This window comes from Saccopteryx bilineata, chromosome 3 (genome assembly GCF_036850765.1).
Source record: "Saccopteryx bilineata isolate mSacBil1 chromosome 3, mSacBil1_pri_phased_curated, whole genome shotgun sequence".
Lineage (NCBI taxonomy): Eukaryota > Metazoa > Chordata > Mammalia > Chiroptera > Emballonuridae > Saccopteryx > Saccopteryx bilineata.
Genome location: NC_089492.1, coordinates 234583551 through 234597452, shown reverse-complemented (window position 1 = coordinate 234597452; position 13902 = coordinate 234583551). Strand labels below are relative to the sequence as shown.

Genomic DNA, 13902 nt, shown 5'->3' with positions numbered 1-13902 from the left:
TTAGAAAAACAATGGCCAAGCCCAATTTTATTTTCTTATTTAGCAAAACCAAAATTTGTCAACTTTTACATATGGTTTTGAGAAATTCTTAATTCAGTACATAATAAAAGAAAAATTATTTGATATATATACTTATAAATAATATATATATTTTTACCATGACAGTCTAGTCCTTTCCGTATAACCCATTTGGAGATTCTTCCATCTGCTGATATAGAAACTAATATTTCTCTTTTGTCATCACCTGTTGTCCCCCGGTCTTGTTCTATCCATTGTAGTTGCCATACAGGTCCCAAATGTTTTTGAGGTGATTCACTGAAACAGGGAAAAATACTAAAGATAGAATCATTATAGTAATTTTTTTTTAAAAGACTCAGAATATAAGTGATAAAAACAGCTCTATAGAGCACCATGACCTACTTAGAGAATGATGCTTTTATTGTTCAAAACTGAATTTTTACTTTAAATATTTTGAAAAATGGGAAAAATAATCACTTTGGCACCTAATATTCACACTGTTTCTCCCATTTCTTAAAAAATAAAAATTTTATTACCTTAAATTATATTGGCTGTCATAACAAAAACAAAAGCAAATTATTTTTTTTCTTTTCAAAATCTATTTTACTTACTCTATTCTTTTTAGTTTTTTTGAATTAAATTGTCTAAATTTCATTTATGTTGAACATATTGACTATAAGTATCTTCATCTTTATAAGCATTTTTTCATAGCTTAAATAAAATAGTTGTTTAAGTTTTATTCACTTTTATTCACTTCTTTTTGAATTTTAAAATTGTGAATTTTAAAATTCACAAGATTTAAAATTCATCAGTTTACTGATAGTATTCCTATCAGATTAATAGATTGCTCTGTTCCTAGTACTAAATCCTTTGATTTTCTTTTAATGCAAATTCTCTAAAACAAATGTTCTGAATCTTTTAAAAAGAATAGATATCTTTGATTATTTGGTAAAACTTATGGACCCTCTTCCTGGAAATAAGCAGAAAGGCCTGCACTTACCAAAGTATGCAAATAATTTCAAAGTTAAGCTTAAGAACTCCTGCTTTAGTGCCTATTTTTATCCAGTTCTAAGTTTACTCAAACACTAACATAAATATTCTACCTCATTTTTGCTCTATTGATATCTGGTCTGTTACAAAAGCCTAACATAGTCAATATCTTTCCCCTTTAACATTTTTTTTCTTTATATGACCCATTCATATATTCATTTTTTTTTAATTTCTATATTTCTTTTTTATTAAATTTATTGGGGGAACATTGGTTAATAAAATTATATAGTTTTCAAGTGTACAATTGTATAATGAGTTATCTGCATATTGCATTGTATGTTTATATTCCTTTATTCTTAAATGCTGTAATCCTGTTACATATCTGATATCATGTGACAGATGTACTGAGCATGGAAAGATAAGTAAGACTTAATTCTTGACTTCAAAGAGCTTACAGCCTCTTCAAGAAAATGATGTATACGTAAACAGTTTATATACATTATGATATGTGCTGTGACAAAGGTGCGTGTAGGATGCACAAAAGAAAGGAATGGGAATGTTTCCTTGAGGAAAGGTCACTGTGGCAGTCAAGGGTACAAACTTTCAATCATAAGTTCTGGAGATCTAACGTACAGCATGGTAATTATAGTTAATGATACTGTATTGCATGCTTGAAGTTTGCTAAGAAAGCAGATGTTAAGTATTCTAACCATACATACAAAAAAGGTAACTATGTGAGGTGATGGATGTGTTCATTTCATTGTGTTCATCATTTCACAATGTATACATATATTCAATCATCACATTGTACAGCCTTAAAAATGACATTGTACAACCCAAATATATACAATTTTTAGAACTAAATGTCAATAAAGCTGAGAAAAAATAGTTTTTTAAAAAAAGAATAAGACGGAAATGGCGCCGTGAGAAGCGCGTCCGACAGCTCTCCCCTAAATCACAACAAATTTATCAACTAGAAACAGAAAAATTTATCCTCGGAGCATTCCGGAGTTCCACACAAACTGAAAGCAAAAGGACTGTTATCACTTGAATCTGAGAGACGAGGGTGTGGAGGAAGCTACCGCAGCAGCGACGCTCATTCAAGCCGCGAGGGAGTGCGCCTGCGGTGAGTCAGCCCATATACTTGGGAACCGCGAGCCGCTGCGAGCGGCCGCCGCGAACCGCCACCGCGAGTGGCCGCCACGAGCCGCCGCGCGCGCGCCCGGTCCGGTTGAGCACCGCTGACGTTCCCAGCGGCCCGCACACTGCGAGTGGGGGTCGCCGGCCACCGGTGCCCGGAGCGCCCCATTCGCGCGCATGCCTTGGGCATTCCACGCGCCCAGGGCACCCTACTGGCCCGCACACCCAGGGGGCTCCATTATCCTGTGCCTGGTGCGGTCCAGCCGTCAGCGGCGGGGCCAGTGGGAGAGGCTTGGGAGATTCTCTCCGTGGGCGGGGCACCTCACCCAGCCATTCAAGCTAACAATCAAGCGTTGGGGGAGGGGCGCGCGCAGGCAGCCTAAAATACATTCGGAAACACAGCTGCGACCCAATCACTGAAATCAGCTTAACCCATGAAATCTGCGCACCCTCGGTTCTAATTGATAAGATCTCTCTCAGTTCAGCGATCCAAGACAAGAGGCGTGATATTTTTTAGTGCCTCTCGCTAAAGGGGCGGGGGCAACTTCTGATTGATAGAGCCTCCATATTCAGGGATAAACGCTAACAAGAAGGACTTGGCAGATAATAAGGTCTATACTACACTAGTCGTAAGCAGAGACTAGTGCCTCTTCTTCCCTGCAAAAACAGGCTACAAAGTGTGGAAAGCCTGGGTTCAGAGGTCCAACTAAATGATAGGCGCTGAACAGTCACCTTGACAACAAGTGACTCCCACCCCCGCCTGATTACACTGGAGGCCCTGACTGTCAGAGCCTTTCCCAAAGCCTTGCACTGAGTGGGGATAGAGTGGGGATTTCCCAGCTCTTTGAGCCTCTTACTCCCCAGGCAGAAGCAGTTGCAGCCTTATAGCTGGATCACCAGGCTGCTAATTCAGAAAGGGGGGACTAGGAGAGAGAATCCAGGAAAGCAAACTCTCTCATCGTTGGACCCTGCAAACGCCAACAAGCCTTTACTTCCAGCAAGACTAAAGCCAATTATATGACATTGCCATAGAATCCCATCAACTGCAAATCCCTACCTAAGAGTGACACAGGGGCAGAGCCTGGGGTACAGAGTCACCGACTAGGAAGAGGGAGAGAAAAGAAAAAGGAAGAAGTTAACCTCTCAAAATCAAGAAAAACCCACAGACTTTACAACTTGATCCACTAATTTTTTGTTGTTGTTGTTGTTGTTTGTTTCTTTTATCTTTTTGCCTTTATTTCCTCCACCTCGGTCCTTCTATTCTCGGCCCATCTTATGCTTCCCCTTTCTTGAACTACACTACCCATGAGTGTTGCATTTTATTTTTCTTCTTCATCCTCACCCTCCTTTAAGGTTATACTCCAAAACACTTAACTTTCACTCTCTCCTCTTTTGTTTTTTTTGGTTTTTTTTTGTCTTGCTTTATTTAGTTTTTTTCTCCTATTTTATTTCTTCCTTCGTTTTTCTCTTTTTCTTATTTTTTCCTTTCTACTCATTTTTTCTTTTCTCATTTTCCTTTCCTCCCATATAATCCTCAATCACGAACAAATTAGTTAATTTGGGACTCAAGGCTTTTTTTTGGCTTTATTTCTCTTTTTTGCTTTTGTTTTTATTTTTTTTTTCTCTTGTTTGTTTATTTTTGTGGCATTTTGGGTCCTCCCAACCCAAGGTCTCCATTGTATTTAGTCTTCGCTCCACTTAATACAACAGATTTTTACTTATTATTTTTATTTTTTCTTCTTTATTATTCTTTTTTGGTCCTTTTTTCTGGTTCCCTCTTACCCCTCTCATTATATCTCTTAGTTGACCATCACTTACAAGCAAATCATCTTATGCTTGTCTAAGATTTTCTTCCTTTTTTTTTTTTTTTTTTTTGCATTTAGTAGGTCCCTACTCCCTTTTTTTTGCCCCTTGAACTCTTCACCCCAAATCAGGCCCTCCATTATAGGCACGATATTTCCCTGAGGAGGGGAGAGGAGGGAAAGAGAAGAGAGAAAAAAAGGGGGAAATAATAAATTATTACTGTTTTTTTTTGTGGGTTGTTTTACCCTTTTTTTTTTCTTTTTACTCTTTATTAATTCTAATTAGTGCTATCAATAAGACCACCCTCAGATGCCGATAAGAAAGAGGAAATAGAATATTATGGATACAAAAGAAAGAGAGGTAACACAAATAGATGTGGAAAAATCTATGGAGAAAAGACAACATATTGGAAGCCTTGGAGCTAAATGACAGAGAATTTAAAATAGAAATCTTAAAAATACTCAGAGATATACAAGAAAACACAGAAAGGCAATATAGGGAGATCAGAAAACAACTCAATGAACACAAAGAATATATTACCAAGGAAATTGAAACTATAAAAACAAATCAAACAGAAATGAAAAACTCAATTCACGAGCTGAAAAACGAGGTAACAAGTTTAGCTAACAGAACAGCCCAGATTGAAGATAGGATTAGTGAAATAGAAGACAAACAACTTGAGGCACAACAGAGAGAAGAAGAAAGAGACTCAAAAATAATAAAAAATGAGAAAGCCCTACAGGAATTGTCTGACTCCATCAGAAAGAATAACATAAGAATAATAGGTATATCAGAGGGAGAAGAGAAAGAAAATGGAATGGAGAATATACTCAAACAAATAATAGACGAGAACTTCCCAAGCCTGTGGAAGGAACTAAAGCCTCAAATTCAAGAAGCAAACAGAACACCAAGTTTTCTTAACCCCAACAAACCCACTCCAAGGCACATCATAATAAAGATGACACAAACCAATGACAAAGAAAAAATTCTCAAGGCAGCCAGGGAAAAGAAGAGTACAACATATAAAGGAAGGCCTATTAGATTATCATCAGATTTCTCAGCAGAAACTCTACAAGCTAGAAGAGAGTGGACCCCAATATTTAAAGCCCTGAAAGAGAGGAACTTTCAGCCAAGAATACTATACCCATCAAAGCTATCCTTCAAGTATGAAGGAGATATAAAAACATTCACAAATACAGAAAAGATGAGAGAATTTATCAACAGAAAGCCCCCACTCCAGGAAATACTAAGGGGGGTTTTCCAACCAGATTCAAAGAACAAAAGAAAACAACACCACAAGTAACAGCTCCACCAAGAACACAATAAAACCAAACTTAAACTGTGACAACAAAGGAAAAAAAGGGGGGAGAGGATGGAGATTAACAGTAGCAAAGGATGATGAAGTGCAGAAATACTTATAAGATAGGGTACTACAATGAATATGGTAGGTACCCTTTTCATTACTTAATGGTAACCACCCTTGAAAAAACCACCACAAAAACACTTGACTTAAAAAAGGTAGCAACAGAGGAAAGAAGTATGGAACACAAACAAACAAAAACAAATGTTAGAAAAACAAAAGAGAAGAATCAAACAAGATACAAAACTAACAGAAAGCAATTTATAAAATGGCAGTAGGGAACCCACAAGTGTCAATAATTACACTAAATGTAAATGGATTAAACTTACCAATAAAAAGACACAGAGTAGCAGAATAGATTAAAAAAGAAAATCCAACTATATGCTGCCTACAAGAAACACATCTAAGCAACAAGGATAAAAACAAATTCAAAGTGAAAGGCTGGAAAACAATACTCCAAGCAAACAACACCCAAAAAAAAGCAGGTGTAGCAATACTCATATCTAATAATGCTGACTACAAGACAGAAAAAGTACTCAGAGACAAAAATGGTCATTTCATAATGATTAAGGGGAAGTTGAATCAAGAAGACATAACAATCCTTAATATATATGCACCAAACCAAGGAGCACCAAAATATATAAGACAGCTACTTCTTGACCTTAAAACAAAAACTAACAAAAATACAATCATACTTGGAGACCTCAATACACCGCTGACGGCTCTAGATCGGTCATCCAAACAGAGAATCAATAAAGATATAGTGGCCTTAAATGAAATACTAGAACACCTGGATATGATAGACATCTACAGGACACTTCATCCCAAAGCGACAGAGTATACATTTTTCTCTAGTGTACATGGAACATTCTCAAGAATTGACCATATGTTGGGCCACAAAGACAATATCAGCAAATTTAGAAAAATTGAAATTGTACCAAGCATATTTTCTGATCATAAAGCCTTGAAACTAGAATTCAACTGCGAAAAAGAGGGGGAAAACCCCACAAAAATGTGGAAACTAAACAACATACTTCTAAAAAATGAATGGGTCAAAGAAGAAATAAGCGCAGAAATCAAAAGATATATACAGACAAATGAAAATGAAAATACGACATATCAGAATCTCTGGGATGCAGCAAAAGCAGTAATAAGAGGAAAGTTCATATCACTTCAGGCCTATATGAACAAACAAGAGAGAGCCGAAGTAAACCACTTAACTTCACACCTTAAGGAACTAGAAAAAGAAGAACAAGGACAACTCAAAACCAGCCGAAGAAAGGAGATAATAAAAATCAGAGCAGAAGTAAATGAAATAGAGAACAGAAAAACTATAGAAAAAATCAATAAAACAAGGAGCTGGTTCTTTGAAAAGATCAACAAAATTGACAAACCCTTGGCAAGACTCACCAAGGAAAAAAGACACAGGACTCAAATAAATAAAATCCAAAATGAAAGAGGAGAGATCACCACAGACATCATAGAAATACAAAGAATTATTGTAGAATACTATGAAAAATTATATGCCACCAAATACAACAATCTAGAAGAAATGGATAAATTCCTAGAACAATACAACCTTCCTAGACTGAGTCATGAAGAAGCAGAAAGCCTAAACAGACCAATCAGCAGGGAGGAAATAGAAAAAACTATTAAAAATCTCCCCAAAAATAAAAGTCCAGGCCCAGACGGTTATACTAGTGAATTCTATCAAACATTCAAAGAAGACTTGGTTCCTATTCTACTCAAAGTCTTCCAAAAAATTGAAGAAGAAGCAATACTTCCAAACACATTTTATGAGGCCAACATAACCCTCATACCAAAACCTGGCAAGGATGGCACAAAGAAAGAAAACTACAGACCAATATCTCTAATGAATACAGATGCTAAAATACTAAACAAAATACTGGCAAACCGAATACAACAACATATTAAAAAAATAATACATCATGATCAAGTGGGATTCATCCCAGAATCTCAAGGATGGTTCAACATACGCAAAACGGTTAACGTAATACACCATATCAACAAAACAAAGAACAAAAACCACATGATCTTATCAATAGATGCAGAAAAGGCTTTTGATAAAATACAACACAATTTTATGTTTAAGACTCTCAACAAAATGGGTATAGAAGGAAAATATCTCAACATGATAAAGGCCATATATGATAAACCATCAGCCAACATCCTATTAAACGGCATAAAACTGAGGACTTTCTACCTTAAATCAGGAACAAGACAGGATTGTCCACTCTCTCCACTCTTATTCAACGTGGTGCTAGAAGTTCTGGCCAGAGCAATCAGACAAGACAAAGAAATAAAAGGCATCCATATCGGAAAAGAAGAAGTAAAGCTATCACTTTTTGCTGATGATATGATCCTATACATCAAAAACCCGAAGGACTCCACAAAAAGATTATTAGAAACAATAAACCAATACAGTAAGGTCGCAGGATACAAAATTAACATACAAAAGTCCATAGCCTTTCTATATGCCAACAATGAAATATTAGAAAACAAACTCAAAAAAATAATCCCCTTCACGATTGCAACAAAAAAAATAAAATACCTAGGAATAAACATAACAAAGAACGTAAAGGACCTATATAATGAAAATTACAAAGCATTGTTAAGGGAAATCGAAAAAGACACAATGAGATGGAAAAATATTCCTTGTTCTTGGATAGGAAGAATAAATATAATCAAAATGGCCATATTACCCAAAGCAATATACAAATTTAATGCAATTCCCATCAAAATCCCTATGAGATTTTTTAAAGAAATGGAACAAAAAATCATCAGATTTATATGGAACTATAAAAAACCCTGAATAGCCAAAACAATCCTAAGGAAAAAGAATGAAGCTGGGGGCATTACAATACCTGACTTTAAACTATATTATAGGGCCACGATAATCAAAACAGCATGGTATTGGCAAAAAAATAGACACTCAGACCAATGGTACAGAATAGAAAGCCCAGAAATAAAACCACATATATATGGTCAAATAATCTTTGATAAAGGGGCCAACAACACACAATGGAGAAAAGAAAGCCTCTTCAACAAATGGTGTTGGGAAAACTGGAAAGCCACATGCAAAAGAATGAAACTCGACTACAGCCTGTCCCCATGTACTAAAATTAATTCAAAATGGATCAAAGACCTAAATATAAGACCTGAAACAATAAAGTACATAGAAGAAGACATAGGTACTAAAATCATGGACCTGGGTTTTAAAGAACATTTTATGAACTTGACTCCAATGGCAAGAGAAGTGAAGGCAAAGATAAATGAATGGGACTACATCAGAATTAAAAGTTTTTGCTCAGCAAGAGAAACTGATAACAAAATAAACAGACAGCCAACTATATGGGAACTGATATTTTCAAACAACAGCTCAGATAAGGGCCTAATAGCCAAAATTTACAAAGAACTCATAAAACTCAACAACAAACAAACAAACAATCCAATAAAAAAATGGGAAGAGGACATGAACAGACACTTCTCCCAGGAAGAGATACAAATGGCCAACAGATATATGGAAAGATGCTCAGCTTCATTAGTTATTAGACAAATGCAAATCAAAACTACAATGAGATACCACCTCACTCCTGTTAGATTAGCTATTATCAACAAGACGGGTAATAGCAAATGTTGGAGAGGCTGTGGAGAAAAAGGAACCCTCATTCACTGTTGGTGGGACTGTAAAGTAGTACAACCATTATGGAGGAAAGTATGGTGGTTCCTCAAAAAACTGCAAATAGAACTACCTTATGACCCAGCAATCCCTCTACTGGGTATATACCCCAAAACCTCAGAAACATTGATACGTAAAGACACATGTAGCCCCATGTTCATTGCAGCACTGTTCACAGTGGCCAAGACATGGAAACAACCAAAAAGCCCTTCAATAGAAGACTGGATAAAGAAGATGTGGCACATATACACTATGGAATACTACTCAGCCATAAGAAATGATGACATCAGATCATTTACAGCAAAATGGTGGGATCTTGATAACATTATACGGAGTGAAATAAGCAAATCAGAAAAAAACAAGAACTACATGATTCCATACATTGGTGGAACATAAAAATGAGACTAAGAGACATGGACAAGAGTGTGGTGGTTACCTGGGGTGGGCGGGGAGGGAGGACATGGGAGGGAGGGAGGGAGAGAGTTAGGGGGAGGGGGAGGGGCACAGAGAACTAGATAGAGGGTGACGGAGGACAATCTGACTTTGGGCGAGGGGTTTGCAACATAATTTGATGACAAAATAACCTAGACATGTTTTCTTTGAATATATGTACCCTGATTTATTAATGTCATCCCATTACCATTAATAAAAATTTATTAAAAGAAAATTTAAAAAAGAATAAGTATAAACTATCAAATCAAATTAAGTTTGTTTGTGAGGTGGGCAGAAAGGAAGGAAGAGGTATTAGGACAAAGCATCCAGCTGGAAAGTCAGTAGGATTGTTTATTAAATGTTTGAAAAATAATGTATCACTCTCAATAACAATGTAAACATTCACTTTAAACCAAATAACAATTAGAATAAATTTTTAATTCTCCATAAATAAGCATGTATTATATATACATTTATCTACTTCTTGGATTCTCACCTGCTATCCAGAACTGGAATGTTACTGTGGTTCTGTACATTATAAACTGCAATGGTGCCATTGTAATAGCCAACTGCTAAAAGATTAGGTGATCCAATTGAAAAATCCACAGCTGTAACTCCATGTGAACTATGATAAATACGTTCTGGCCACTGAATAAAAAAAGTTATTATATTACATGTTAAACTTGGTTTTGTAGATGACAGTGGGTAGGCTATGTGATGGCTGACTCTAGTCCTGTGGTAATGAGGATGTGAGAAGAGTTAGTCTACGTTTAGGTATTCATCTCTTCTTAACAGTCAGTATACGTGAGAACAAAACCTCCTTTCCTTTCCTGTGATGAATCCTCAAACACAATAAATTTTAAGAAATACAGGATTGGCTCTTACAGTAATTATTATATTTGGGCAATCTTTCAACAGGATTTGTATAATCATCACAGGTTTTCATTCTTAAAAAAAAAAAAAAAATGAGCTCCAAATAAATTATCTAGCACATATTCCTATCTTCTATTATCTGTTTCAGATGTTTGGGTTACCTAATCATTTATAAACAATAGATGGAAGAAGCTCCAAAACTCTCTAAAGATATTCTTTTCTACAACTCTGTCAAGAGTTTTATTGTTTAGTTTTAATGTCTAATCTGAATCTTTTTTGTTTTTAACATTCTATATGGAGAAGAAGACAACCTACGGATGATAAATCTTATATCAATCCTTACATGTGTTTAAAAGTGCTTCTTCCTTACTTTTAGGCTATATAAACCCATCTTCCTAATAGACTGAAAATATTTATAAAAACTATTTTTATGTGCTCTTCCTTTTCTAAGTTTTTCACTTTATATTTCAGTTGTGAATTAAAACTAAGTGTAAAGCTATAAAGTAACAAATTGGGGTTCTTGGGTAAAAAAACATGACTGATTCTTCTTTCTTCTTATTTTATATCAATTGAGGATAGCAGAAATCTATCTAATAAGGTGATAAGGAGTTATTCATATATTAAGAAACAACCTAGTATTTAATGAAACATAATTTTCAAAAGATTTTCATTTGTAAATTCATTCTTTGTAGTTAGCAGTGATAAACAATAATGGTTCACTCTGAATCATCAGAGCACATAGTAGATGCTCAATAAATATTGAATGAATTTGTAAATAAATTTACTTGATCCTATCCAAAAAAACACACAGATTTTAATTGTTATGTTTTAAACCAAATAAAAAGAAAAGCTTTACTTGAAAATTTTTCTTGATTGTTTAATTATCACATACAGCCTGACTTGTGGATAAACTGTCCACAGCAAAGTGGACAAAGTATCAACCTGGAATGCCGAGATGGCCGGTTGGAAAACCCAGCCTTGACAGGTCAAGGCACATACAAGAAGCAACTACTATGAGATGATGCTTCCTCCTCCTCCCCCTTCTCTCTCTCTCTCTCTCCTCTCTCTGAAATCAATAAATAACACCTTTTAAAAATGATCAAACACGACTATCTACTTTATGGAAATTGTATAAACATTTAACTAAATACAAAATAGGTCTTATTCCTGTTTGGGTTACCATGGGATTCTTTATTGACCAGCAGCAAGCCAATCCTTTTTTTTGTTCTTTAAATCCAAAATGCCCATAGCCAACAGCCAAAAGGTCCTGAAAATTAGAAATATACATTTAATATAAGAAAAGGTGGCATACAAACATTGGAAAATGTACAAAGATGTATATTAATGAACTGTTTAAAATAGTGATAAGATTTCAATTGAAATAAAACATACCAGTATACCATCTATTTTACTTTATACCTTTATCTTCATAAGCAAAATTATAATAATAATCAAATTCTCAAATTGAAGAATAACTACTCCAAAAGAATGAATTGCTTGCTAACAAGTTATTTTAGATATGGAGATAATCTTCCAAGATTGCAATATTACATTATAATATCCTATGAGTTTTGGAGAATGACCTGATCATTTCAAATGTAAAGTAAAAGACATTTAAGGTAAAGAAAGGCACTATGAACTGAATTTTATTTCTTCCCTCAAAATTCATATGTAAAAGTAATAATACCCAATGTAAATATATTTGAGGATAGGTATTTTAGAAGATAATTAAGGTTAAATGAGATCATAAGGGTGGGGTCCTAATCTGATAGGATTGATGGCTTTATAAAAAAAAAAAAGAGAGCCCTGGCCAGTTGCACAGTGGATAGAGCACCATCCTGGAGCACTGCGGTTGCCAGTTCCAGCCTGGGGTTACTGGCTTAAGCTCAGGGTTAGTGGCTCCATCATGGAATCACTGATTCCAAGGTCATCAGTTCAAACCCTAGTCAGGTAACATTAAGCAATCAATGGCACAACTAAGAGTAACAATGAGTTGACGCTTCTCTCTCTCCTCCTATTCCTTCCACTATCTCTCTTCCCCCACCCCCGAAGTGAGAAGTGGGGAGTGGCAGACAGACAGACTTCCCATGTGCCTGACCGGGATCCACCCAGCATGCCCACCAGGAGGCGATTCTCAGCCCCTCTGAGGCATTTCTCTGCTGCAACTGGAGCCATTCTAGCACCTGAGGCAGAGGCCATGGAGCCATCCTTAGCGCCTGGGCAAACTTTGCTCCAATAAAGCCTTGGCTGTGGGAGGAGAAGAGAGAGACAGAGAAAAAGGAGAGGGAGAAGGGTGGAGAAGCAGATGGGTGCTTCTCCTGTGTGCGCCCTGGCAGGGAATCGAACCTGGGACTTCCACATGCTGGGCCAATGCTTTATCACTGAGCCAACCAGCCAGGGCCTCCACTATCTCTTTTAAATAAAAAAAAAAGAGGGAAAGAGACACCAGTTCACTATATGAGGACACAACCACCTGCCAGCCAGGAAGAGAGACTTTACCAGGAACCAAATCAGCTAGCTCCTTGATTCTGGACTTCCTAGCAACCATAACTGAGAAAATAAATTTCTGTCATTGAAGCCACCCAGTCTATTGTATTTTATTATAGCAGCCTGAGCAGATTAGTATAGCAGGTCATTTTAATAAATACTTATGTACATGTATATATAGGCAAAAGTTAATGATTTACCAAACCCAGTCTTTTCTTGTAATCAGAATAACTTTATCAAAAATATATTGTTATAGAGAGGGAGGAAGATGGCAGCGGAGTAAGAAGATGCACAGATGCCCAGCTCTCACCACCAAACTAGAATACAAATCAATTTAGGAAAAATCAGCATGAAAAACCAACTCTGGACTACAAGAACACCTCTCAAAAACCAAAAAGCAAAGAAGAAGCCACAACAAACCTGGTAGGGAGTTCCTGAATCTCCCGTGATTATAGGAGTGGAGGGGGGAGTGAGGCTAAGAGCCCAGAGGGACTCTCATTCCAGGGAAAAGAGCAGAAAATACTGCTCACAGCCACTTGCCTAGTGATCAGGGAGCGAGGGGTGTTGAAAGGATTGGCTTATCTCCCAAGTGGAAAGGAGAGAGAGAGGGACAGACTGTGAGGGGGAAAGGAATGCAGGAGACAACCTAAAAAGCTGACTCATCCGTGCTGGAGGTGGCCATAGCTGGGGGAGGGACTGAACCTTCCACAAAACAGAAGACTGAATTGATTCCAGATCACAGATCTCCGGACATCTCTCCAGCTCCAATCAGTGCAACAAGACACAGCTGAAAACAAAAGTGGGGGAGGAGGGGCAGTAACTCAGGTATCCATGGAGATCAGAGATACACCTCCCCCTACTGAAGCTGAGAAAACACCCTGCCCCCAAAGAGATTAGTTGGTGGAAGAGGCTTTCAGAATCTCAGGTTACACCCATTGCATTCCTGGATACAGTTTCAAGGAAGCCCCCTGCTGAGATTAGTAAACAAGACTATCACCTGTTAAGAAAACAAACAAATCAAGACTTCAAAGCCGCCCAAATCCGAAAGTGGATTACAAGTAATAGCTGATACCAATGCAAGAAAACCTAGAAATAACAC

At 36.7% G+C, this 13902-nt stretch overlaps 1 protein-coding gene across 1 annotated transcript in view; it reads right to left on the bottom strand.

Moving 5' to 3' along the window:
* The window catches only part of DNAI4 (dynein axonemal intermediate chain 4), a 164237-nt gene that overhangs the window by 34118 nt on the left and 116217 nt on the right, over positions 1-13902 (bottom strand). Inside the window, 3 exon segments of the mRNA XM_066268924.1 lie at positions 158-315; positions 9940-10091; positions 11497-11583. Of these exon segments, the coding sequence (XP_066125021.1) occupies positions 158-315; positions 9940-10091; positions 11497-11583 (397 nt within the window).